This window comes from Anolis sagrei, chromosome 4, assembly GCF_037176765.1.
Source record: "Anolis sagrei isolate rAnoSag1 chromosome 4, rAnoSag1.mat, whole genome shotgun sequence".
Lineage (NCBI taxonomy): Eukaryota > Metazoa > Chordata > Lepidosauria > Squamata > Dactyloidae > Anolis > Anolis sagrei.
This window is the reverse complement of record NC_090024.1, coordinates 103,633,962-103,659,951: the sequence shown is the minus strand read 5'-3', so window position 1 is coordinate 103,659,951 and position 25,990 is coordinate 103,633,962. Positions and strand designations below refer to the sequence as shown.

The following is a 25,990-nucleotide window of genomic DNA, read 5'->3' as shown; positions in this document are numbered from 1 at the left end:
GCATAGAAGGGAGAATGCAGGTGGGTTCTGTGATAAAGGAGGACTGGAAACCCCAAGTGTGTACGCCAGTTACCACATGCAACCCTTTGCATCTTGGCTGAGATTTTGGAAATATCTTCATAATGTTTTAAAGTATTTGAAAGATTCCTTCTGTACAGTAAATCAACAGATGGGCAATAAAAATGTAGCAACAAAGTTTGCCTGCATGCATTTCTCAGCCATGATCCAATGCCCTGTACAAGTGGGATTGTATTATAATCTGCCCTTTTAAATAATGTGCTAGAAATGAATCAATCATTCAAGTACATACACATTTGAATGCGTATTTGAAATCTTATTGGAGGCAACCTTCATCCAGGAAAAAGGGTTCATGAAAGATCTGGAGAGGAACAGAATTGTGGAGGTTAGCAGAAAAACAAATATACATGGTTCAATCAGTCATTAAGAGAAAAAAGAATGCGAACTTCAAACACATGAGTAGCAAATTAGAATTAGTTGTAACCATCTTTGAATATAACAAATAATGTAACGGAGTTTGTCTGATAACCTGGATATGGTATAATATTGTATCAATGACAGTTTACTATGGGTGCAAAAATATACATATGCATGGTTCTTCAGGTGTCCTCCAAGTACAAGAAAAAAATTCAGTTGTGGCAATTGTGAGATTAACTACATTAAGTACAAGCAAGCATGTTTTGATCATAAAGACTATTTGTCTATCTAGCCATTTATCTCTATGTGTCCATCTATCTATCTGTCATTTTATCAATGCTGTTTATTATCAGACTGTTATCTGGGTTATGATGTTCATAGAAAGGAAATACAATATTGTAACAGCTGTAATATTATTAGACACACTACTGAGTAAAAACCTGAACAAATCTAACCACAATCCAAATTTTTAAAGCAGGACTGTAGAGCCTATAGGCCTATTGATGCTGCTGAAGGGTGGTGGGAACAATAGTTCTTCAAAATATACTCAGGTGTTTCTGGCAAGCATGGAGTAGTCCACTACCTGGTACACTTGGCACAACTGATCACAACCATTTACAATTGATTTAAACTGACACATATAACACACGTCAGAATGTGTACAAAAAAAAAAGCCATTTCAGGTTTTGCACTGAAAAAGCAAAGTTGATATACATGTAAAGAAGTCTTAAATGTACGCTCAAAATATCCACACAAACCAAGAGATGAGCCAATTAATTTCTGCTTTTTTGACAGGAATAGATATTATCCATATCAGAGTCAAAATATCCTATTAAATGTAAAACATGTGATAACAGAAGCATGACATCTAGACAGAAGAATCATAATTCTGAACATTTTCTTTTTGAAAGAAAAGTGAACAAATCCCACCCATTGGCTTTTACATCAAAAGCTCAATATCCCTTCACTAGGAATTACATACCATAGCAGATGGGATATTTCTACTATTTTTGAGGCTCTCCTTTGTAGTAACTACAGGCCTCAACTTGCCTGTACAGATCAAAACCCCATTGTTTTCCTTGGATGTGCTGAACCTGGATGCTTGTAATAAATATTAATTCCATTTTAAATTCATGTCCTATTCCTGGTTGCTATTCCTGGTTGCCAAATCTTGTCACTGGAAAATCAGTTTTCACTTTGATTTTAACTATTATTCAACACAATACTTTCTCTTCATTCCATTGATACATAACCAAGAGATAATTTCTTGGCAAACTGGCTAACATAAAATTACATTGCAACAAAACACCTTGAACCTTTTGGAAAATGGATTTTAAACATTCTGTTGTTCTTAGTTCCAAGGGACTCTTCATTTTTCTTGACTTTTTCCTGAATATGTCCAAATCCTTGTGGGACTCAAGATGGAATGTTGAGTTTGAACACAACCACCTCCTAAATATTTAAATCCTCAGATAGCTGCATGAAAAGCATTTGGCTCTAGAACCACAAACAAGTGCCGATTCCCTGAAGGCTCAGCCAGCTTACCTTTGTGTTTTGTACCCATTTTGTAGAGAGATTGTGCTAATCTGTGCTGCTTAAAGGTAACATGACCTTTTAACAAAAGCATGTTTTTCTACACTGACATTTGTGCACCATAAGCTCCCTATATCCATTTATGTTCTCACATATTGCAGCAAGATTTCTTGTCACCTTCTCCTACTCCTAATTTCTAATAAATTCTAAAAAGAAGAGAAAGAAACAAAAACCTTAGCTAGTTCTTTCCTTTTCTATTAAAATCTACAACTGGAAAGACAACTGTTCATGAGATTCTCCTTTGGCAGATGCACTGTCTCTTTCCCAAGAGCCATACCAGAACTATGAAGTTCCTTCCATTAATGAATAAAAGTAAATTTTGCTGCACTACATCATTACTGCTGGATTAAAAAGATGAAATTGATGCATCCCTTCATTTTCTGAAGCTGCATTTCCTTCCAGAAAAGTGATATATCATCTTTAAAATACACTGATAGTGGACAAGGAAACAGGGAAGATTTAGACTACAGGGACTGCTCCTTCTCCTGTACAGTCCTTTTTGTCCATTATTATAGAGGGCAATGAAACACTTAATTTGTCAGTATTGTCTGGAACTGCCTTATTGATTCCAGCCCCAAGCAAATTGCTACAGTAATTTTGATGGGCTGTTGATGTTGCTTTTGCTATGACTAGACAGAGTTAAGAAGCGGGCTATTTGCCACTGCTTTGACTGCCAGAACAATAGTTAACGGGGCTCATCATTTGATAAGCTGCATGTTGGTGGCCTATCAAGCGAAGTAGGTATCAGAGAAAAGGCAGGCTAGAAAGCTTAAGGACTCTTTTAAAGAATTTTATATACAGTGGAACCTTAACTTACAAGTATTCCAAGTTGCAAGATTTTCAAGTTATGATTTTTCAATTTAAAATATGACCTAGATCCGAGTTACGAGCCTTCCCCCTTCCAAAATGGCTGTTGCACCAGGAGACTAAGGTGGGCAAGCTCGCAGGAAGGAAGGGAGGGGTCTTGATGGCCATGCTTGGAGGGAGGGAGGTGGCTGCACAGAGACTAAGGCAAGCCATGCTCACAGAGAGGAAGGAGGGAGAGGCCTTGGCATGGATGGCAGCAAGGCAGTTGAGAAAAAGTCTCAAAAGGGCAGACAGCAGTGGGGAGGCTGAGACGGAGCCACTCAGGGAAGGAGGGAGGAAGGGCTGGCTTAAGCCCCTGAATCCTGTCAGACCTTAGCAAATGGTTTTAATTTGTTCTGTGACTGAGATCAGGAATGGATGGAATAGCATTTCAATGGGTACATTTGCTTTGATATATGAGCTTTTTGAGTTAAGAGCTTGGTCACAGAATAAATTAAATGTGTATGTCAAGGTATCTCTGTACCATGACACAAAAACTGTTCTTCTTAATGCCCTCCCTGTTGAATTTCCCTTAGGGCTATCCTATGAATGACATACCTTCAAGAACTGTAGGCATCAAAGTGCTGTTCAGGTCATGCAAACTCAGGGCTGTGGCTTCTCTGATTGGTCATCCTGTAATGCTGCCATCCCCTTTCCTTCTCCTACCCACTCTACAGACTACTACATCCTCTTCCAATGAGTCCTGCTGTCTCATGGTAGGTCCAAAGTATGATAGCTTCAGTGTGATCATTTTGGCTTTAACATGGGTTTAGGCTCAATTTATTCTTGGAATCATTCAACTTTTTGACAGTACATAATATCAACAGAATCCTCTTCCACACCACATTTATAATGAGTTAATTCTTGTCCTAGCAGCTTTCCTTACTGTCTAGGTCTCACAAATGTACACAGCAATCAAAATACTATAGAATGGATAATACCGACTAGCTATGCAATGATATATCTTTAAGCAAAATTTAGCCACTTTGAAAGAAGTAACTCCACTATGGTATGAAAGAAATAAAAGGACTTAAAATGGGGGTAAAAATTCTGATAAGAAATGAAATGAAAAAGCTATACACAAGAACATGAATTCTCAATTGATCTTCTACAAGCTCGTGTGATTAACAATGGAAAAAAAAATAGTACCTCCTCTCCAAAACTACTAAAAGAAGATTATTTAGGTGTGCCATTCAGGTGTGCTGCTTTTTTCTTTATTCATTGAAACAGCGTTGAAAAGATAATTCTCCAACTGGCATCTAATTTGCAGGTTGCCCTACTTCATGTAATTTGAACATAGACATAGCAGAGGTCCAGCATAAGGTTTAATACCATAATTTATTTCTAAAAAAGGAAATCAAAGGCGAAGCTTGCAAAGACATGTTGCAAGTTTGCTGATATAGTTCTCCACCAGGTGCTGAGGATTAATGGCTCATCTCTGGTGGATCAGTGTGCTCTGAAACATAACTTTTCATCAGCCAAGATGATTTTACCTTTCATCAGGTTTTAAATTTCCAATGGGGAAGTATAGTATAAAGCTTGATAATGATAGTCAGTACACTATGTGGGTGGCAGTGCACTGTGCAACTTCTCTCTCTCTCTCTGCCTTAATTATTTTTTAACTTGGTTTCCCACCTCAATGATTAAATAATACATGTTGCTGTTAAAGGATTTTTCCTCGTGTAACCTATATTTGGCAATAAGAGCTTTTAAAAACAAAGAAACAAACATTGCAATCATTACCAAACCACTACTTAGATTTAAGTCCTAAGTTGCACCCTTCCCTGTACCCCAGAAAGAATGATAATAAAGATTTGAAGATTTAGGTTGGCTTTGAGAACAAAAGAATAAATTTCACAAAGGTGACCTGATAGCAACCCCAATACAGATCACTTAAACTTGGTATTACAAGCAGCAGCTACAAAATGAGCTTGTAAAGTATGATCAACATATATACATGCTGTTCAAAAGACTTCAAAGAATAGGGTCAGCAAAAAGTGTTTACTCTGAAGTCTGGTGCAATCACACAATGTATCAAATTAAAAGTGGAAATCAGAAGAAACAAATTACCTTGGAAGGCATAGATAATTTGCTTTCAAACTTTATGTAAATTAGGCTGTGATTTTCTTTTTTTAATTTAATGGTACATCTTTATATATAAAATGCTTTGACTATGATCCAAAACTTATGTTGAGCTTCCACATCTTTCTAACAGAAATGGATTTTGGCAAAGACCAGTCATGTTTTGGATGAAACATCCGTTTCCTAATTTTGACTCCTTAGATGATGGGAAATTTACTCTCATAGTGAAATAAGACCTCAGGCTATAGAAAATGTGAGACTTTTAGAAAAATACACAAATGGGTTAACTTCTTTGACATACAACAGGGAAGGCACACGTCTTATTTCAGCTTGCAATCAGGTTGACCAGCTTAGCAATAGTTCAAGGTGATATGATTATAACCTTCTAATTACATAAAGTCCCTTCACAGAAGTTGATCTTTCTGTCTCATCTGACAATGTGAAATCCTACTTTCAATGGATCCCTGTTATTAGTAGGGAGGAATCTTAGTTCTGAAATTTATCTAGCTCTGAATCTTAGGTTTGTTTCTTCTGCTCCCATTTTCTAAATGGCAAACCTGAAAACTCTATGGGGAACTGAAAACCTTCTGATATATCTGAAGCTGACCAAGCACCATGATGTGTGCCCTCCGTTCTCTCCTCCAACTCATGGCTAACAGCAGATGCGGGCTCTTCTTTAGGTTGAAGAGGAAAGACAAAATGGAACACTACTTTCCATTCACTCAGAAAATAATCTTAGAAAAAAAAACTTTCTACCTGCAGCCCGTTATTATTATTTTTAAAAAAACCTGACACCTTAGATACCTAATGCTTTCCTCCACATAATCTGGGAATGGTATTCAGTTTTTTCACACACAGCAACAAAAAATTAGTATAACTTGGCATATACAGTACCAAACACAGCGGATATTATGAACAACATTTATTCAGAAGCATGGAAGGGAAGCAGATAAAATTCTTGCTCAAGCAGTCTAGTACTTCACTGTTAGGTATGACAGCTTTCATCAACCCCAAATTATTAAGTCACACATAGAATTGTTGGCTCTCTGAACATAATTTTTCTTAAAGTACCGAACAACACTTTAAAAATATACAGACCAACCAGTGGTGCTTTGTGACTCCCACCTCAGCAGACTGGTGAAACCCTGCCAGATTTCCATTAAGTTTCAAAAGTGCTCTCCAAGATGCTGGCCTTGGAATGGGCATCTCAGGGCCCATCCAGACAAGCCCAAAATGTGGGACTTGTCTTGGTTTTTACTGGAGGCATCCAAACAACGCCTCCAGTAAAAGCAAATTCCCTGGTTTATTCCGTATTAATTAAATACCTCATTATATCTGGGTCTTCCTAAAAGGCCTGTGCCTAATGAGGTATTGAGCCTGTGAGGACTAACTTCTGGGGTCAATTAACCTCCCAAAACTTACCAAAAAAGGTCCCTGGCAGCCTTGAAGCCTCCCCTCACATCCTTTTGGCAAAAGAAAAGGATGCATGAGGAGACCTGGGGGGGGGGGGGCAAGGAGGTCTTTACCTTCTCACTCCTCCCATCTCTTCAGATGTCATTTTCCTGCACCAAGAAGACTTGAGGAGAGGCTTCATTACTACCAGGGACTATTTTTGTTAAATTTTAGGGGGTAAATCGGAAGCTACGGGGTGGCTCCATGCTATTTGGATTTCAATTGGGATAGCATGTAGTCATCCCAGGATTGTGGGAGGAGGTGGGGATGAGAACCCATGCCAAAGTGGGTGACTTTAACCCACTGTAGTCAGGTCTGGAAGCACCTCAGAGAACTCCTTTAAAATATGGATTAAAACCTAGAATAGATTCACTGCCCTATTGGCTGGAAACCATAATTACCTACTGAGTTCAGCCTTTTTCCAAATATCATTTTTGGGCTGAACCTAGAGTTTTGCATATCTGAATTCTCCCCTAAGTAAAATACTCCCTGCATATGGAATATTCATTAGAGAGGTGTTCATGTCCAGTCTCAGTCTTAAGCCTTTTCTGTGTGAAGAATGCCCCCAATGTCTCTCCCCGCTTCTCTTTTACAGATACATACCAAAATAACAGAGGAACACATGGAAATAAGGCCATCATTGCATTAGCAACTGTAGTTCTGGATTTACAGATTTGCTAATTTCAATGAGACATATTAAGTTGAATGTTAAAATTTGTGTAAAGTTATCCTCTATAAACAGTTGGAGGTAACTAGAATTTTAGATATTAATGAAACATTGTGGATATAAGCAGTTAGGTACTAATGACACAAAGAAAGTAAACAGTGTTTTGAAATTATCTTGATTTGCATCAAGAGCAAAGAATCTTAGCTCTCAAAAATTTAGAGAGGAATATTGAGAAAGTTTAGTGAATTAGAAATGAAATACAGATTAAGGCATCATTCATTTTGATAATCTCACTTGAATTACTTTTCCCACAAGAACTACCATGGCCAAATATTCCTTTTAAAATTAAAACATTTGCCATTATGGAAATGAATGCTAATTGAATATTTAGTTCCGTGCAGGTGCTTCTCACTAACAACTAAATAACTCTCACCTTTAGAGAATAACATCAATATACTAGATGAGAGAAAGTATCTGCCACTGCAGCATTAGCCATTTCTTGTGAAAAATTAGTTTTCTTCAGAGTAGCAGTAAATGCCATTTTAAATCAATTCCTAAAAGAATTAAGAAGGAATCAAATTACAACATAGATCAGGACTGATTTCCATGGAGCTAATAATGCAATAATAATGCATTAGGAAGATATCCAACACTACACACAGTCTATTATAATATGGTAGGGCTTAGATAGGAAAAGCTGCTTTGGAAGAAGATGATGTTTTCACTTCTCCCACTTCTCAAAATCACAAACAGTAGTGTTTCCCCTTCAATATTGAGGTGTGCGTATCTTGAGTTGTTGGTGGTGAGAAAGTTGTTTATGGGGAAGATTTGGATGGGTGGAAGAAAGAAGAATGTATAGCTTGGATTTCTTTAACTCTGAAAGACACCCAAACCTAAACGGTTTCACTCTGGGTTCTGCAATTTGACTTATACAAAGCCACTATAAAAAGCAGGTATCAGGGAGGGAAAAGTCCAAATACATCTAGATTTCCAGCCAATCCACACCACACCTAACTGTTGTGCCCTGGAAATGGAGACTTCAACAGTCTTATAGAACTAGCAGTTCCAAAAGACTTATCTGAAGTTCATGACAGATTCTGCTTTGAAATCTCACAATAATGGTGTCACCACGACCTCGAGTAATGCCAGCTCTGAGCAACTACTTAGCGCCCTTAGGTGGCATGATGGCTGGTACAACTCATCCCTCTGATGAATGTTGAAGTAAGCCTTACAGGGGCTTGTGTAAATCAAACCATAAGCCTTGGAATTCTCACCCCCTTCCCCTGTTAAATTTATGGCAGTGATATATACAAATACAGGCATTCCAAAAACTGGGGTCGGGGGATCTAAAACCCAAAAACCTTTGGTCCCAAGAATTTCAGATAATAGAGATTCACCCTGTAGCATCACATTTCTACTCAGAACATTGGCTTAAGAGTGTATAAAAAGAACATTAAATCAGCTAAGCAGAAAAAGCCATAAAAAGTTGCTTCTTATATGACTCTCCAGCTGTTACATGTATTCTTCCACAATATTATTCAGAAAGGTTCTGTTACTACATCTGAAGAAATTGGAGTGGGACTCTCTAATCAACGGTTAATAGAAATGTTATGGGAAAATGACAGCATAGCAGCTGCCAAGAGTTGAGCAGGAATATGTGGCAATAATGTTTTAGGGAATTGTTTATTATTGGTATGATATTAGAAGCAATGTTTAGAATTGAAGAGTTGGGAAAAGCTATGAAAAATGCATGATTTGGAGCATATTTGATATCTGAAAGCACCTACTGTGGGCACGTTGTTGAATCTAACCTGGTCTGCATCTAATAAATGCAAAGAGATGTGACTACAGCAGCCTTGAATTTTATAAAAAGGGAAGGGCTAGATGAAAATACACAAAAGACAAATAGCAGAAGCACTTGTAAGGGCTAGTAGCCCAATAATCTTGGTCTTCCAAATCACTGAGAAGAAGGAAAACAAAAAATTGATGACATGGAGAAAAGGGTTTGTTTATGGCACCTTAAACATTTACTCACATCCATTCACTCTTCCTTTGTCCTCTTCTTACCACAATAGTTTGCATCATAAACACCTTCAAGAGGTATGTCTGCTTTACTCGTACTGTGAAGTGCCACATATACTTCTAATGCTCTGTATACTACTAATTCTACCAACTGTAAGCTAGGAGAAGCTAAATGCGACACTCAAAATGAGAGACTTGTGGAAATGTGAAAAGAGGGGGGGGGGGAGGAGGAAGTTAATCTATGTCATTATATCTACTTCAAAAAAGTATGAATTATGACACTGAACAGAATATTTTTTACTTTCAATGGAAACTATCTGGAGAAGATTAATGGTGTGGAGATATGCATGGAGTGAACACATTAGTGAAAGATGGCAGATTAGATTGTACGTTGAAGTGCATTACTTAAGTATAAATAGATTGCAAAACTGAGTTTCTGTTTAACAGTATCTCTTTGTGACTGGTGCTTTCTTAGGGTTTCTATAACGGGAATGAACACAGTCAAAGGATGGGACAGTCAATTTCTTTAATTTGCTGGCCCTACTTTTACTTTTCTATGTCACTCCCTTCTCTTTCCACTTCTTACCATTTCACCCAGTCAGGAACTACAAATAAGGGAGTGGAAACATGTTTTTAAAAAATCTTTAGTATCTGCATGGAGGAACTTCCTTGATTCGAAGGGAAAGCATTAATTATTTAAATATGATTTTCCAATTATATTTCTTTCTAAAGTAATGCGTAAATAATCTTGGTAACTGGATAAAAAATATACTGCATTTTACCACTTTTTGAAAAGATTCAGTTAGAATCCCTAAGTTGACCAGGACACACATGCTTTCAAAAATTATTTTTATCTTTGAATTTGCAAATTAGGCTTATTAATAACTGGAAAAATGTGAGCTAATTTTTCATCTGACATAAACCTCATCATGTGATGTACTGATCTCACTTGAAGCGGTGGCTGTGACCATAATATATTAATACAAACAGGATTAGTCATATAGTGGTTCAAGTGGGACCCCATGAATACGATGGTAAATCAAGGTTGAAAACCCAACATGATGAAGAAGATGGAGAAGACAAAGGGTATCAGAAAGAGATTTGGAATATAGTCATTGGCTAATGCTACAGCATTTATTCAAATTGTAGTTGTAAAATATGCCTTCTATTCCTTCCACAAAACTGCATAGCAGTGAAAAGCCTTCTATCCAATTTAATTTAAAATGAATGCTCTACTTTAATTTATAATTGAAGTAGCTTGAAAGCTAAAGGTGTCACATGTTTAAAGGTGCAGCATGCTGTGTGGCATTGCTTGCTGTGGACCGCTGGGTAGTCTAAAATAATAAAGGGAATCAAATTGAATATAGAGATTTAGGTATTTGGTAGATCAGTGCAATTGGAACTTGAAAAATGTCCCTTGAAAAATCTGAATGATGAGTATTTGGCTCAAAGTTTTTCACATGAAGAGAATTTAAAAACTTTTGAAATACATAGAAATAAAAAGATTGGCCTATGACATTCCTTGGAGCCACTTTTGTAATGATTTCTACTTGTTCTGATCTTAAAAATAAGAAAATTCTAAAAATGGTTAATCAGATAGATGTTTGTAATGGTGACAAGGACTGAATTGTGGCCTTTAATGAAAAGAACATTTAAGATTTCCATATGGAAAAGCACCAGTCTATAGTCACCTTAAAGAAACATGTTTGTATGAGGATTTGTAAATGAGAGTATGGTTGGAAGATATATTATCTTTTAAAAAAAGGAGGCCACAGATACAAGGTCTTGTGTTTTGTACTGAGGAAAAGGTGGAATATAAATTAAATAAATAAAAGTTCACATATCTAACAATTGCCCTATGAACGACAATATTGTCTTGAGAAAACTAAGTGTGCATATTTTGAAACAATGTTATTTACAGATTATCAGGGACTGTATTTCAATTAGATATTTGAAGCCACTTGTATTTTCTCCCATTTGCGCAAAACAGAAAATGTATTGAAAATCCCAGTTTCATGGCATTTTGTTTCTAACAGGATCTTAACTTTTTAAAGAGGAATTTAATATAAAAACTTGCAAAGTTAATGAGACATTGCATTTCATACCATTGGAAGGAAACACGGAATCTGTATTATGCAAACATCTATCCTTCCATGTTAGCAGAAAATTGTATTTGTGGGGCCCAACTTGTCTTTCACCATGTTATAGAAAACAGAGGTACAAAGACAGGACGATAAAAAGAAAATGTCAGTTTTTAGTTTCTCAAATTTGATGTATTTGTGTATGTCTATTTCAACCCATAGAAATGGAACAGGATGCTAGAGGTGTGCTTGATTCAGCAATAAAAAGACATGCTTTCTAGAGAGCTTGAAATAAACTGAGATACCAAATTAATGACAAAAGACTCCAAAATAGTGCTGCATGATATTTCACAATTTTCAATGTGAAGATAACTCTTCCATTCAATTTCTGCTCTGGCTTTCATTAAGGTTTCTGCAGGGGACACTGTATATAACTTAAAGTAAACTACAATCCAACTGTCCCAGGGTGGAAGGGAGGCTCAGCTACACTGACCAAGTGGGGTGGAAATAAGTACACTTAGTTGCCCTTCACATCCACTTTTACTACAATCTTTGTTTTCCTACTCTAAAAGGTACTACTATATCCCTTTGGATACATTTTTTCCAATGAAGCATGCCTGAGAGGGTCAAACAAACTAATCAAGTCAGAAGGGACAATAACCTCAGCATCTCGAACAACTTTCTCAAAACTGAGACAAAATGCAAATTAATGTATGGAAATTAAAACTAGGTCTGCATTTTAGTCAGAAGAAAACCTTGACCAGGAAAATAAATATGAATTCATCTATAGCAAAACACTTCTCTTCATGTCTATAAACTTGAAAAGAAATGTTTTATGTGACATTGCAATAACACTGGCTTAGTTTGAATATGGATTCAATGTTTACTGACCATTTTACATAACAAATCATGCAAATATATGATGTAAAATGATGTTGAACTAAATTTTAGAAAGACTTTATCTTTGTGGCAGGGAGCTTTGCGAAAATGAAAGCAAATCACACATATACTTTTTAAGATCCACAGCTTTTATCATATCTGGGAACCTAGTAGATTGATGTTTTCTGGTATTTTCCACCAAAGACTCCACAGGAGCTTGAATTTGGGGGCTCTATCATTTCCATCTCCTTTCCTCCCATATCTTCCTCAACTGACATTTGTCTCTATTATAATAAATGGAGTATGACTCTCATATGCTCCCAAGAGTATTTTACCAAGACAGCTATGATACTACACAGCTGCTTTGACAGAAGATAACTGACCGAATCTTGACATCTTTGGCAAGAGGATTCAAAAACCCATGACTTAGTTGTGAAGAATGTCTCTCATTGTTAATAATTATTTAAAAAAGAAATGAATTAATGTAAACCACAAGCTTGATGGTAAATGAATCTAAGAGAATACACAGACGTGACTTTAGAGGAATCTATGGAGACCTCCCATGTGTTCTCACAATTCCTTACTAGTAATCTGCAATTCGTTCTCTTTAAAGCAGTAATTCTCAACCTGTGGGTCGACAGGTGTTTTGGACTACTACTCCCAGAAATCCCAGTCAGTTTACCAGCTGTTAGGATTTCTGGGAGTTGAAGGCCAAAACATCTGGGGACCCACAGGTTTAAAGGGTGGCTTTAGAGAGAAATTGTGGCCTCCAACTGCATCATAGATTTCATTCCCAAGTGAACCTGAAGACATATTTAAGAAGAAAAATTGGGAGGATGGTAGCTGAAGGTTGCACTTCACTTCGAAGTGTTTCTGGAAACATGGAATTTGAGGAAGGGCAGAAGAGAGGGAGACTGGAAGGAAATCATTGCTGCTGTGAGAAAGTGTAGGGAGGTAAGAGAGGCTGGCACTTGGCATTGCAAAAAATGCAGGATGGCTGAAGTGATTCAACACATGAGGGAGAATGCTTCTGTGATGATTCAATTGAAACAGGAAAGTGGTCAAGGGGTATGAAAGATTTCATCAGGAGGAAACAAAAAGAAATGGGATAGCACTTTTAAGACTATATACATGAATTTTTTGAGGACACAAACCCATTTCTTTAGATGCACTACCAAATGGTATTAAGACTCAGGTGTAAAGCATATTAATACAGTTGTAAGAATAGAATTGAACTTAATGGGATCCAGAAATAGTTGCACATATAGCTAAAGGAATCTTTTCAGAGAGAGCCTAGAAACCAGCAAGTTTTAGCAAGCAGATTTATTGCTTTCACGCATCAACACTAACTGGCCACTCAAAGACTCAACTCATCTTACTTTGAAAATTCAGGGCAAGGGTCACAACTTGCTTCCTTATCGAATCCTATTTCATTCCATTGCACCTTCACAACTGCAAAAAATATGCTTTATAACCTGAGGTTTGGATGCCATTTAATACTGAGACCAAAACTGTTGGTGTGTATCCATGAAAGACAAGGCAAACATTACAAGAAAAAGTTTTAAAGGATTCTAACCCATTTCCATTTTTTTCTATGCCTCTCCCCCTCCTTTGTATGCTGCAAGAAAGACCATAGAACATCTTGAGAATTTAAAAATCCAATAAACAAGAACTGGTTCATTTATAATATTTGGAGACTCTTTATACCCTTGGTCTTCAAATCATGTTCTTATGTTGTTTAACACATGAATTTGTTCATTTGCAGTGTATATACTGAGTATGAACTTCCACATAAAAAGAAAAACTTCAATGAGATTTCTTCCTCATAGTGTAATTAAATGGCCCTGGTCCAGTTTACCTGTCTGAACACATTTACGAACCACTGGGGAAATTAAGATCTTCCGGGGAGGCCCTGCTCTCAGTCTCGCCACCATCACAGGTACGTTTGGCGGGGATGAGAGACAGGGCCTTCTCAGTGATTGCCTCCCGGTTATGGAACTCCCTTCCTAGCAGTATTAGTTCACGCCCCTCCCTCCTGTCCTTCAGAAAGATGGTGAAGACCTGGCTGCGGGACCAAGGCTTTGGGGCAGTGCAATGAGGCAAAATGGTGTCCTGAGATGGTTTTTAAGCAACCTTTGATGTGGATATAGGTAATTTTAATGTTTGCATATATTTATAGTTTTATGTCCTGGCATTGACATAAATGCCATATTTTTGTTGCCATATATATGTTGTCCTCCTCCGCCCAGAGTCCCTTGCGGGGTAAGAAGAGTGGAATATAAATGTTTTAAATAAATAAATAAATACCGCCCCCCTTTCCTTTAGCAACTCACTGATGGCCAACAACACAAAAAGTTGCTGTGCTGTAATGAAGCACATGCCTTAAGATTGAAAAAGAGATTTTTTAAATCCAAGTTTTTAAAAGTCAGTTAATTGAATGAAGTTTCAATATCGGAGCAAATCAAATGCAAAGGAGGCAATTTTAAGGTGAAGTACTAAAAGAAATGGTGGTGCATCTTCCTAGGAAGGACAGAAAGATAAATTAATTACACAGGCATACTAAAAACCTAATGTTCTAGTTTGGAAAAATCTCTAGAGAGAGACAAGGAAATGGAAGACCTAAAAGAAAATGATGCCGGGCTCAATAAATAAGAAAGGAAGCCATTCCATTTAGAAAGCTGTTTAAAGCCTCCTTTCCAGATCTTTTTTCAATCAAAACCAGCTTTGCAATTATAGGCATCAATGACAAGTGGAAATGGAAGTGAATTGCACATCTGTTTTCATAGTTCTGCAAAAGAATCGGACAACAATAGCTGTGGCATGGCTTGCACCATCTGCTCAGAGAAAGAGAGATGCTACTGCTCCCAATGATTCCAGAAAGGAAATGGAACTGTAAACCACTTGCACACCTGGTTTGCAGAACTCAGAAGTATTAGGAGGTAAATTACTCTGAAGTTATTTGCAGGAATGGAATAATCCTTTCAGACTTTTACTTCAGCCACTTTTAGATGGAAGATGGAAGGCGAAGAGTGCTAGATTGCAAGTATTATCCAGCTTTCCAGCCTACACACATGTTCTGTATATATATAAAACTGTATACATGTTGAGTTCTCTATGCCATTACAAATTCAAACAATTAATGGGACCTAAGTATACACAACCTAGAACAGCTACCTATACTTAGGTCCCATTCAGCTTGTCAGATGACATAGGAGAAAAGCCAACTGAATGTTTTTGGTTTTTCCATTATTGCCATGAGTGATCCAATGAAGTCATTTAACAGGCAAGGAATCTTTGTTCCAAATATGATTTAACAAACTTTGGCACAAATTTGGGGTTGTACTCCCCCAAAGTATCTACCAGATTTATAAATATGATAGTCTAAATGCTTGAACTTGTCATTAAAAGACATAAGCAGATGAATAATTATTAATGTTTTGGTCTTTTATGCCCTTAACCACCAAGCACAAAGAAAAAGAATAGATAATCCTGTTATAAGGAAGTGAGGTTGTATTTTGAGATTTCCCTGCTTTATACTAATAAAGGTTTCAGAGACTTTCAGTAGCAATGTTCTCCAGTGCCAAGCTAATGGAAAATGATTATATTAATACAATGAATACTGGGATCCAATTAATATAATCAATATTTATGCTACAGATATTTCAACCATACCTTTGGACAGAGATTTTTTTTGTTATTTTTCCTGTACTGAAATGCTTTAAAAGGACTGAAAGTGAAAATCCATCATCTAGATGTGGTCACAGGCTTTGACTTACCCAAACTGGCAAAATGCCAGAACATCCGTCTCTTCCGATGTGTCATGGAAGTCTTTCCAAAGGACACTGACATCAGTCTCAAGTACATCAATCTCAAAGCAGCTTAACAAGCCTTTTCTCTCCCCAGGGAATTATTGTGACATGAAGACGCTAGAAAGCTGAAACAGAATTCTCCCTATTATAGCACTCAGTGTTTCTTTAGAGAACCCATAATAGGGCTCATGGCAATTGCACATTCCCTAACCATCACGTGTGATCCCACAGCACATGTATGAATGATGTCTTCTGAATAAACACCTCTATTTAAACTGATGATCAGTTGTGCATATTAGACAGATTGAACCAAGTAAACTGATTTAACATAAAAACCTAGCAAGGATCAAAATACACACAAAGAGTGCCTTGAGAAATGCCAAATATTATGGTAGAGTTTCATAACAGGCAAACAGAAAATCCAGAACATAGAAACCTAAGCAACTGCTTTAGTTGCTTCTATATAGGGAAATAGGAATTCTAACAAAGACATTCAGGAGGCTGAGGGGATTTTAAGACTCAGGCTCCTGTAGTAAGGCCTGGGTTCAGATCCCAAGAGCTGACAGTGGTTCAGAGGGTTGGATTCAGATCCCCAGAGCTAACAGTGGTTCAGAGGAAGCTGGGAAACTACAGAATGTTTACTGGTAGTAAAAAGCTCCTTGACAATTGACTACCTCCTCAGCACTCTAGCAGTACTCAAAATTGAAGAGTAACTATCATTGTGGGTTTATGTTATGGTTACTTCCCAAAGAGCATGTTTTTGAGGGCTGGAGAGAAATGGTTTTTTAATTTCTCTGTCCTTGACCAAGCAAAATCCCAGTTTAATGAAGAATTCATGTGGGATATACATGTGCTCAGAAACCCTAGTAGAAACACTGTAAAACTGTTCCTTTTATATAGTCTATGTATTATCTCCTCCTAGCTTACGTGACTGCTCTAATCACATGGACTATGGTCATTTGGTGTGACTGCTACTTTTTTATAAAGGGCAAAAAACAAACAAACAAACAAAAACTTTTAGGGCTCCCTTTTAAAGGTATCTTTCTGTGATGTTATTATCATTAAGGATTTGGAACCCAAAGAAACAAAAAGAACAAACAAAGGAGTTACAATTTTCCCATATGGTCTTTTCTGGAAGACCATCTGGGATCCAAAACCTGAAATCTATGGAAGTTCAACTCAGGACTACTGGAGGCTAATAGATAAATAAACACATACATCCATAGTCAGCCTCTCAGCCATTCTAAATAGTGAGAATTCCAGCTATGCTTTGTGAGACTTATACCACAAATTGAGAGATAATCTCTCATTTCTCATAGCAACTCTTTTTCAACACTTTATTTATCAATTCTAGACATCAAGGCCCTTTGCAACATTATTTAATTGTTCTCCTCAACTGACATTTCAACTGGTTAACATCAATCCCCTGCCCAAACTTCCTTACACATTATAATGCAGCAAAATGAACATTTTCTGATCTCTTTTTTAGGTGAGAGGAATTTTGTCCCACCCCTGCAATTTTCTTTTACAAGATTATTTTTGCATTTAGCTTTACCTCTAATTGTAGAGCATTGCAAATGGGGAGGAGGGAGGTGGAAACTGCATTTTATCATGTAGCTTCAAAAAACCCCCCACTATGTAACGTGATTTTTGTTGCTGGGTTATTAAAGTCATTTCCTTATATCATAAAAAACACAGAAAAGGTTTATTTAACTGCAAAAGCTTTGTTTTTGCAGGACATTCTGCAGCACATTTTGCTATAATTTTTCAAAGAATATCTCACAGTCGCAAGCAACATAGTTTGTGGAGGATGCAAAAACAAAGTTTCTGGAGTATAACAACTACTTTCAAAGTAAGTACTGCACAATTAAACAATAAATAATTTTCAAACTAGGAACAGATTTTTATCAAAATTTTGTTACATAGTGTAATGTGCACTGGGTTTTTCCAGTTCAGTTTGAAATGTATCTGCTAAAGATTTGATTCATATTGTTTCATCACAGAAGTTTGATTTCATTATTTGTGCTGTTGCAGTTCTAAACTCTCCAGTCTAAGCACATATATGGTGGTACAGCAAGGTTTTAGACTGAGCATTCACCCCTTAGTATAATATGAGCCCCCGGTGGAGCAGTGGGTTAAACCCTTGTGCCGGCAGGACTGAAGACCGACAGGCTGCAGGTTCGAATCCTGGGAGAGGCGGATGAGCACCTTCTATCAGCTCCAGCTCCTCATGCGGGGACATGAGAGAAGCCTCCCACAAGGGTGATAAAAAAACATCAAATCATACAGGCATCCCCTGGGCAACGTCCTTGCAGACGGCCAATTCTCTCACACCAGAAGCAACTTGCAGTTTCTCAAGTCACTCCTGACACAACCAAAAAAAAAATGACATAATATGAACAAAATATTACAATAATGGAATGAAGTGATTTGTTATCTTTCCTTACCCATAAAGATACTATGTACTAAGGCCACTTGTGGAAGCCTTCTTTCAGCCCCACGCCTTCCTGTCAGGACCCTCATCTCTCCGCACAGCAACCCAGCTCTCCTTCCTCTCCTCCTCTCTCATACAGCGCGCACCTTCCTCTCCTCTTTTCTCAGTGCCAGACTTTCCTACTTTTCCCTATTCATATACACACAGCATTTTCCCCAAAATGTATAGTTAAAATGAACTATTTATTTATTTATTTACAGTATTTATATTCTGTATGGTGATTATTGGAAGGGCACATAAGCACATTTACATTGAAGAAGGTTAGAATTAAGATTTATCCTGACAGGAGAAATAAAAAACTGAATTCTCCTCATTACAATGTGTTAAGGGGCATAGTCATCCCATTGTTTCACAACCAAAGTGAAATCATCCATAACACTATGTAACAAAATTTGAAAAAAATCTGTTCCTGGTTTGAAAGTGTTATTTCCTGTTTAATTGTGTGGTACTTACTTTGAAAGTACTTGTTATATTCCAGAAACTCAGTTTCTGTGGCTGATTGGTTGAGACTCAATGATATATTCATTGAAAAATGTCCCGCAAAAAAAGAGAGAAGTTTTTGCAGTTCAATAAAACTTTTCCATGTTTTTTAAAATGTTAGAACCAATTAGGAAATGACCCAGGAACAAAAACCGTGTTACATAGTGTAATTCATTCATCAAAGACCCAGAGTTTCACATTACATGGTAATTACCCATGAATACTCTGCCTTGCTCCCTGTCCAGGAATTCCTTCACAATTCAGAACAGCTTTGAATATGGTGGCTAATTTATTCCCTACACACCAAACGTGAGACAGATAAGGGAAGAAAACATTTGTGGAAGCCTGCAGAAGGTCCCTGGTATATTCCTGGCATCTGCCGTTAAAAGGACCAGGTTGCAGATGATGAGAAACAATATGTATCTCATCCTGTGGAGAAATGACCCAATCAGTGTTACAGCTAATTGATAAACAGTCAAACTAGTACAAAGTACATAGCTATTTAAAGATTCTACCTCCTCCCATTCTTTCTTTTAAAAAAATCCTGATCAAACTAGTAGTCCACACTTTTATCAGCACTGGCAATGGATCAGCCCCATACATCACACCAGAGAGTAGGAGGATATCTACTGGGATGAAACAGTTTGCCTGGAATACCTATTTAAATCTCTCGAATTGGTAACCTACCCCAATAAAGTGAACTTGACTTGACATTTATGTCTTCCTATTACTTTGTTAAAGCTTTCCGATTCCCATTATACGATCACTCAAAAAAGCTACTTTATCTTTCTTGAATGGTAAAACCAGTCAAGGAGTATCTTCCTACGGTGCAGCCCTAATGCCTTTTAATCCAGCACTATTAAACCAGTATTTTTTGCTACCATGCTTATAAAGTATATCAAATATGTTGACAGTTCTGAGAGTAATAAAAGGCATTCTGTGTTATGGGTGGAAAGAATACTTGTAAATATTCAACATCCAGATGAAATACAGATGAAATCTTGAGTGTTGGCAAGCCCTGAAGAGGCAGAAAAAAAGTGTGCTGAACAAATAATCATATTTCCAAAATTATAAATTTTTGCACAAAAGCTTCAGAGAATTAGTTCCAAACCACGATTAGTATTTGAAAGCAGCACAGTCTTGAGATAAGAAAAATTGTGAAATTTATGAAAATTTGTATTTCTAGTAAAGGTTTCCCCTTGACACTGAGTCCCATTGAATCCGACTCTGGGAGGTGGTGCTCATCTTCATTTCTACGCCGAAGAGCCGGCGTTGTCTATAGACACCTCTTAGGTCATGTGGCCAGCATGATTGCATGGAGCACCATTACCTTCCTGCTGAAGCGTTACCTATTGATCTACTCACATTTGCATGTTTTCAAAGTGCTAGCTTGGCAGAAACTGGAGCTAACAATGGGAGCTCACCCCGTCCCATGAATTCAAACTGCCAACTTTCTGGTCAGCAAGTTCTGCAACTTCACAGTTTAACCCACTGCACCCCCACCCCCCATTGTATTCTGATCTATGATTAATTATGGTTATTTATCTAATGTTCTTTTTAAGTTGTAAATTTCTAATATGTTATTTATCTATCAGTCTTTATTTATGTCTGCCTGAGACATAGTATACAATACTATTTCTTCTGTGAAAAATCAACTTCTTTTCTTTCTCTATTTCTGAAGACTGGAGAACATAATGGCATTTTGAAAAAATGATGACCAAACTAGAGTCTGCAAGAAAAACCATGGTTTGATGAACTGATGATTAATCCAAACATAATTCAGAACAATTGTTTTGTATGTTCCTGCTGTCTAATGAAAGCTTTTTTCTCTAGACATACATTATGGGTTATATTAAATAATAATTAATGTCTTTTAAAAATGATGATTAAAAATAATTTTCTTCACTCTTGACTTAAACGATGATTCAAATAATTAAAATTGAGTCCTTCAGAGAAGCAATTTAAATCTTGAATTAATTTGATTTATATCAAACCAACAATTTCACTTTCTGTTGGGTACCTGTGATTGTTCCTATTTATTTTCTGCCATTTTAACTACACTGGGAAAATACATCTAGAATTTCTCCTTGAATAATCACTTTACTTCTGAACTTGCAATATGCAATACTTAATTGTAGCTATTTTGAATTATTAAAGTTATATTAATTAAGAAAGAATGGCATGTTAGTTATTATTAATGAGTCCACTGTGCTAAACTGAAGAACTGATTGTTGTTGTCTCTGTGAATCATTCTTTCTTTCTCATTGGACAAAACATTTTCAGTGCAACATTTTATGTTCCTGCTTTATTAGAATCCTTGTTAAAAGCCACATAATGTTAACGTGAGGTTTACACCTGATCTTTCTTTGTGTTAGACAGCACATTGTATCTAAAGCAAAAGTGGCAAGTTACTCATATAGTACAGCCCTATATATGTTTACTGAAATAATGTTCCATGTTATTGCTATGCTCCCTCTCTAGTAAAAATGTTTACGACAGCAATTTTAACAATTTTATTTTAAGTTTTTTTTTAAAAAAATTAAGGGCAATTGCTCATTTGTGATGGAAATAGGAATACTGGAAGTAGCAACGCTTCCATGTAAACAAGATGGCTATGTTCGGGTATCATGATAATCCTGGACAGCAAAAAGCCTACCTGAAGGCTTCAAGGAGGTAAAGCATGGAAGATGGAAGTATTTTTCTTCATCCTTGCCAACTTCTTTCCAAAATGCCTTTGTGCATTTCATTGGCATTTTGGGCCCCAGGCAATCAGGGGCCAAATGAGATATCTCATGGGCTGGATATTTAAACATGTAGGTTTTACTATGGTCCATCTATAATGAGTAAATTCAGTTGCTCCAGGGCTCCTCTGCTATTCAAGCTTTAGCTTTCCCCGAGGCTTGGGCACAGATCTGTTTGACGGAAAGTGATTTGTAATATTTGGTGGTTCATTTAGTGTAATCCCACAAAAACAGAATGGGAAGGAGAGAACAAAAAAGTTGGGCAAAACGGATCAAGAGAGATGAATTTATCAGCTACTGGAGGATGGAGTTAAATCTGCAATATGCCTGAGAAAGGGGTCTGCTGTGGGGCTCCTGGAGAAGATGGGATTACCTTTTCTCCTTCCCAGGTAGTGAAGTGTCCATTTCTTTTGGAAAAACTCCCTAGGCTCCTCCTCCAGAGAGAGCCCTGCTGGGAACTCACTTTCCCAGCAGCACTTGCATGGGGTGGGCATTGAAAAGTCTCCGAGTTCCTCTTGGACCATGATGGGAGTTGAAGTTTTTTTCTCTCTCCCTGTTTCTCAGCCAATAAAAGGTGTAGTTGTGTTCATGCTCTGATTGGCTGAGAATGGACACAACCGGTGACTACAATTCCCAGAACCCTGACTTGCGGTTCATCATATTTTAAAAAATGTTAGGGTAAAAACTTAAAATAATTCTAAAAAAATCAGTAGATTGGTGAATTGTTCTGAAACTTGGACAGCCATGAAGTTTAAATGGGGTCTAAAACTGAGGTAGGTTTCATGCACATAAGCCTTAAAAAGACAGAGTATTGAGCATTTAAAGTTTCCCATTGTAGCCAATGAATCTTTGCCAAATGAAAACTGCTACACCCCTCCCAATTCAAGTAACTTCCTGGTAAACAGAATGAGAGGTTAGCCAAAAACTGAAGCCAAAATGGCATTCCTTTTGGTCAAACTGCCTACTGTCCCCCTCTTCTCACCCTCAAGATTTCTTTAAATTATGTTTGTGGCTGAAGATGTTAATTCTTCATTAGTTTATGTCATGAATAAAACAACAAAACATTTTAGCAATATTCTTCATGCTGCACTCAGTTTTCATTCTGCAGAAAATAGACGTATGTACTTTTCGCCCCAGAAAACAGTATTTTCAACACATAAAATTATATTTCTGAGCAGGCATATTGCACAGAAAATAATAACTATGTGCAGAAAAGCTATAGTTTGGAACTAAGTCTTGCTCTATAATCTAGTTACTGAATCCAGACTATCTACATTGAATTTAGTTATGTGAGTCTATACAGCCATATAATCCAGTTCGAAGCAGGTAATTTGGATTCAGAAACTGAATTATATGTCAGTGTAGATGGAACTAAGTGCAAAAGTCACACATGTGGTTGGTTTGGGAGTTTTGCCCAGAAAATAGTTGAAAATATTTTTTGTATACAAAATTTTGTGTCTTTCCTGGAAAATGATATTTACTCTGCAAAAGAGATGGAAACTTTTCCCTTAAGAAGTTCTGAATTTTAAATCTTATTGTCAATTCAGGATTTTACTTTTCAGTTTTCTGACATTTGATAAAGATGCTATAAAAACATTTTTAAAAATACATTTAAATATTGTTAGTTCTAAGTTTTAACTTGCTCCACTGATGCAACCTACTTCCTGTTGAACTATGGTTTGTTGTGACGAGGATTAACTGCAGCCACAATTTTTTTGGTTTCAAAGTCCTCCTCATCTCTTCTTTTACATGAAAGCACAAAGAGGGGGTCAGTAGTTTTTATGAGCTCCAGCTTGTCAGTTTGTTTAAACTTAAGAAAATACAGTTAATTTTAACAATATTTGAAATTTGCATGATTCAAACCATAGTTTATCATGCTGGCTTGTTTGAACAAGCAATAATTAAAACTCAAACACAGTTTTTATATGTAACAAATAGCTGTCAATCAAACCGTGTAATAAAATCTTCCCATAGCTTATTACATCTGATTCAGAAGAAAGAACTGTGCTTGAACTAGCAGAAATGTTAACATGCATTTATTTTAATTTTTTAACCTGCTTTTTCCATCCTCACCCACAACTTGCAAAAAGTATGAAATGCATAAAATGATGTTATTCTGATATTAAATCCGTAGGGATTTATAACTATGTATTGAGATTTAAATTTCTTTTCACCCATAGAAAATTTGACTTGTGTCAGATAGTAATACTATTGCTAAAAAACCCCAATAGCTGGTGGAGGACCCACACAACTTATAATAGTATAATATTCCAGAATATGAGAACCCATATTCAGATATATAGGCATTCTGGTAATAGCCACTGTAATCTAGAATATATTAATGTAACAAAATTTAGACATAAATAGAAATTAAATTGATAATCCACATAGAGAGTCTTGGCCAAGGGTTAAACAAATACTATTGCTGTTCTCATATAATAGGTTTGTTTTCCTGTCTCAGCTCTTCAAGGCCTGCTGTGCTATAAAATAAATGCTTTGGCTACAACAGACAATTGCTGCTTCAATGCAACAGCAGAGAACAGGATACTGTATGTTGTAGAGATGCTGCCTTGCACAAATGGGATGAATAAGATGCCAAATTCTTTTTAGCACTCAGTGACTGGATAAATGAGGATAGATGCCTGTAAGCTATACAATCTCAACAGCATGGGAACAAGAGACTGCATAAGAAATATATGCCCCCAGAGAAGAGAGGAAGGTGCTGCAAATAGCTTTTAATTGCAAAAAGTCTATTTTAAGGTTGTTCTTGTCCCAATGTACTATGTTAGTCAATCACGGAAGGACATGCTGATATATATATATATATATATATATATATATATATATATATATATATATATATACGCACACATATATACATATATAGTCTCCAAGTAGACTAAGATTGCAAAATAGCAGAGACCTATTATGGTTTATGGGCTGGTTGATGCTTAATAGTGTTTCACATTCAATAATTCCTAACAAATCAAGCAGGTGTATTTTTAAGGCTCCTGAGATACAGTTCAGTTTATCTTAATGCTACGTCTTGCACTTTCTATTTTAATCTCCTATTACATTTCTGTGACAATGGAAATGGTAATTGCTGCTTATCACAATGACTTCATTTCTTTACCGATGAAAAATAGAAAATAATAAACTGCTTGACAATATGGCAACTTCTCTTTTTATAGAGTGCTGCAAATACAAGATTTAATGGTTTACAAAGAATACAAGAAATGTAGCTCACTTTCCCTTGAAAAAGTGAACATGGCCTTCTAATGGAAGGCTTAGGAAAGCACCATGCCAGTGATTTTATTCTCTGCATGATGGGAAATTAAACTCAGCAGAGGGAATGAAATGGAGCGCTAACTTTCAGAGAAAGAGCCATGGTAGGAATGCTTCCGAATATTAATACCAAAGGTCACATTTGATAGAAATCATTTACAAATGCCAGACAGTCTAAATATTTTATTAGGATACCTAATTTGTATTTCTTACTTAATTTTTCACCATTTAATGATTGGATAAAACAAAAGCACCTCAAAGCAGACATGAAGTCTTGACCAAGATTGTTATATAGTGGGATTTATACAATTGCACTGCTTCTTTTTTATTTTCAAGGGGAACATTTATTTATTTATTATATTTATATACTATCCCTCTCAGCCCACAGGCAACTCGGGGCGGTTTACAGTTGGTGCCAAGACCATAAAATAAAATTTCAATACAATAAAAACAATTGGATAATAAAACCATAACAAAATTAATAAAAACCATGAATTTTAGGGTCTCCTGTTAAAAACATTGTTCAATCACATCGTCCAACCATTCCATTTTTCTATGCCTGTTACACTGTATTTAGAAATGCCTGCTCAAAAAGCCAAGTCTTGACTCTCTTTCGAAAGGGAGGGGGTTGATCTAAACATACATGTAGTTTACATGTTAGAGAAACAAGAAAGTTGAAATTAGAGCTTTTCACATTTTTTCTGAAGAGGCTCACAAAATTCACAGAGGTTCACATATAATCTATGGAAAGGAAGCCTGTGGTTGTACAAATAATGATAGTGACAACAGTTAGTTGCAGACAACTGTCCATCTTGTCTAGGGAATGGGAGCTAGAATCCCAACAAACAGCTGGTGCGTGATTCAAATAGTACAGCCTAAACAAGCTATGCTTTCTCAGTTCTTACTCTTTCAAAGGCCAGCAACTGAATCCCTCTCTATGCATCATTTAGTTACTCAAAGGTATGGTTGTAAAATGCTTACTTCATTCAAAAATATATTTATTCCTCAACTATTTCCTCCGCAAATTGCTGAATTGCTGTTTTGAGAAATTCTCCTCTAATTTACCTTTTGGATTAAATGGTCAAAATTAGTAGATACTAGCTGTGCCCTGCCACGCATAGCTG

The 25,990-nt window shown here is 36.6% G+C and overlaps 1 protein-coding gene across 9 annotated transcripts in view; it reads right to left on the bottom strand.

Annotated features, from left to right (window-relative positions):
- The window catches only part of CTNND2 (catenin delta 2), a 623,732-nt gene that overhangs the window by 190,995 nt on the left and 406,747 nt on the right, over positions 1-25,990 (bottom strand). For 5 of the 9 annotated variants that reach the window (XM_067467540.1, XM_067467541.1, XM_067467543.1 and 2 more), the window contains one exon: positions 311-379. The exons of the other annotated variants lie outside the window; for them this stretch is intronic. In XM_067467540.1, the coding sequence (XP_067323641.1) occupies positions 311-379 (69 nt within the window). The remainder of the gene's footprint in view (positions 1-310; positions 380-25,990) is intronic. 9 annotated transcript variants of the gene reach the window in all.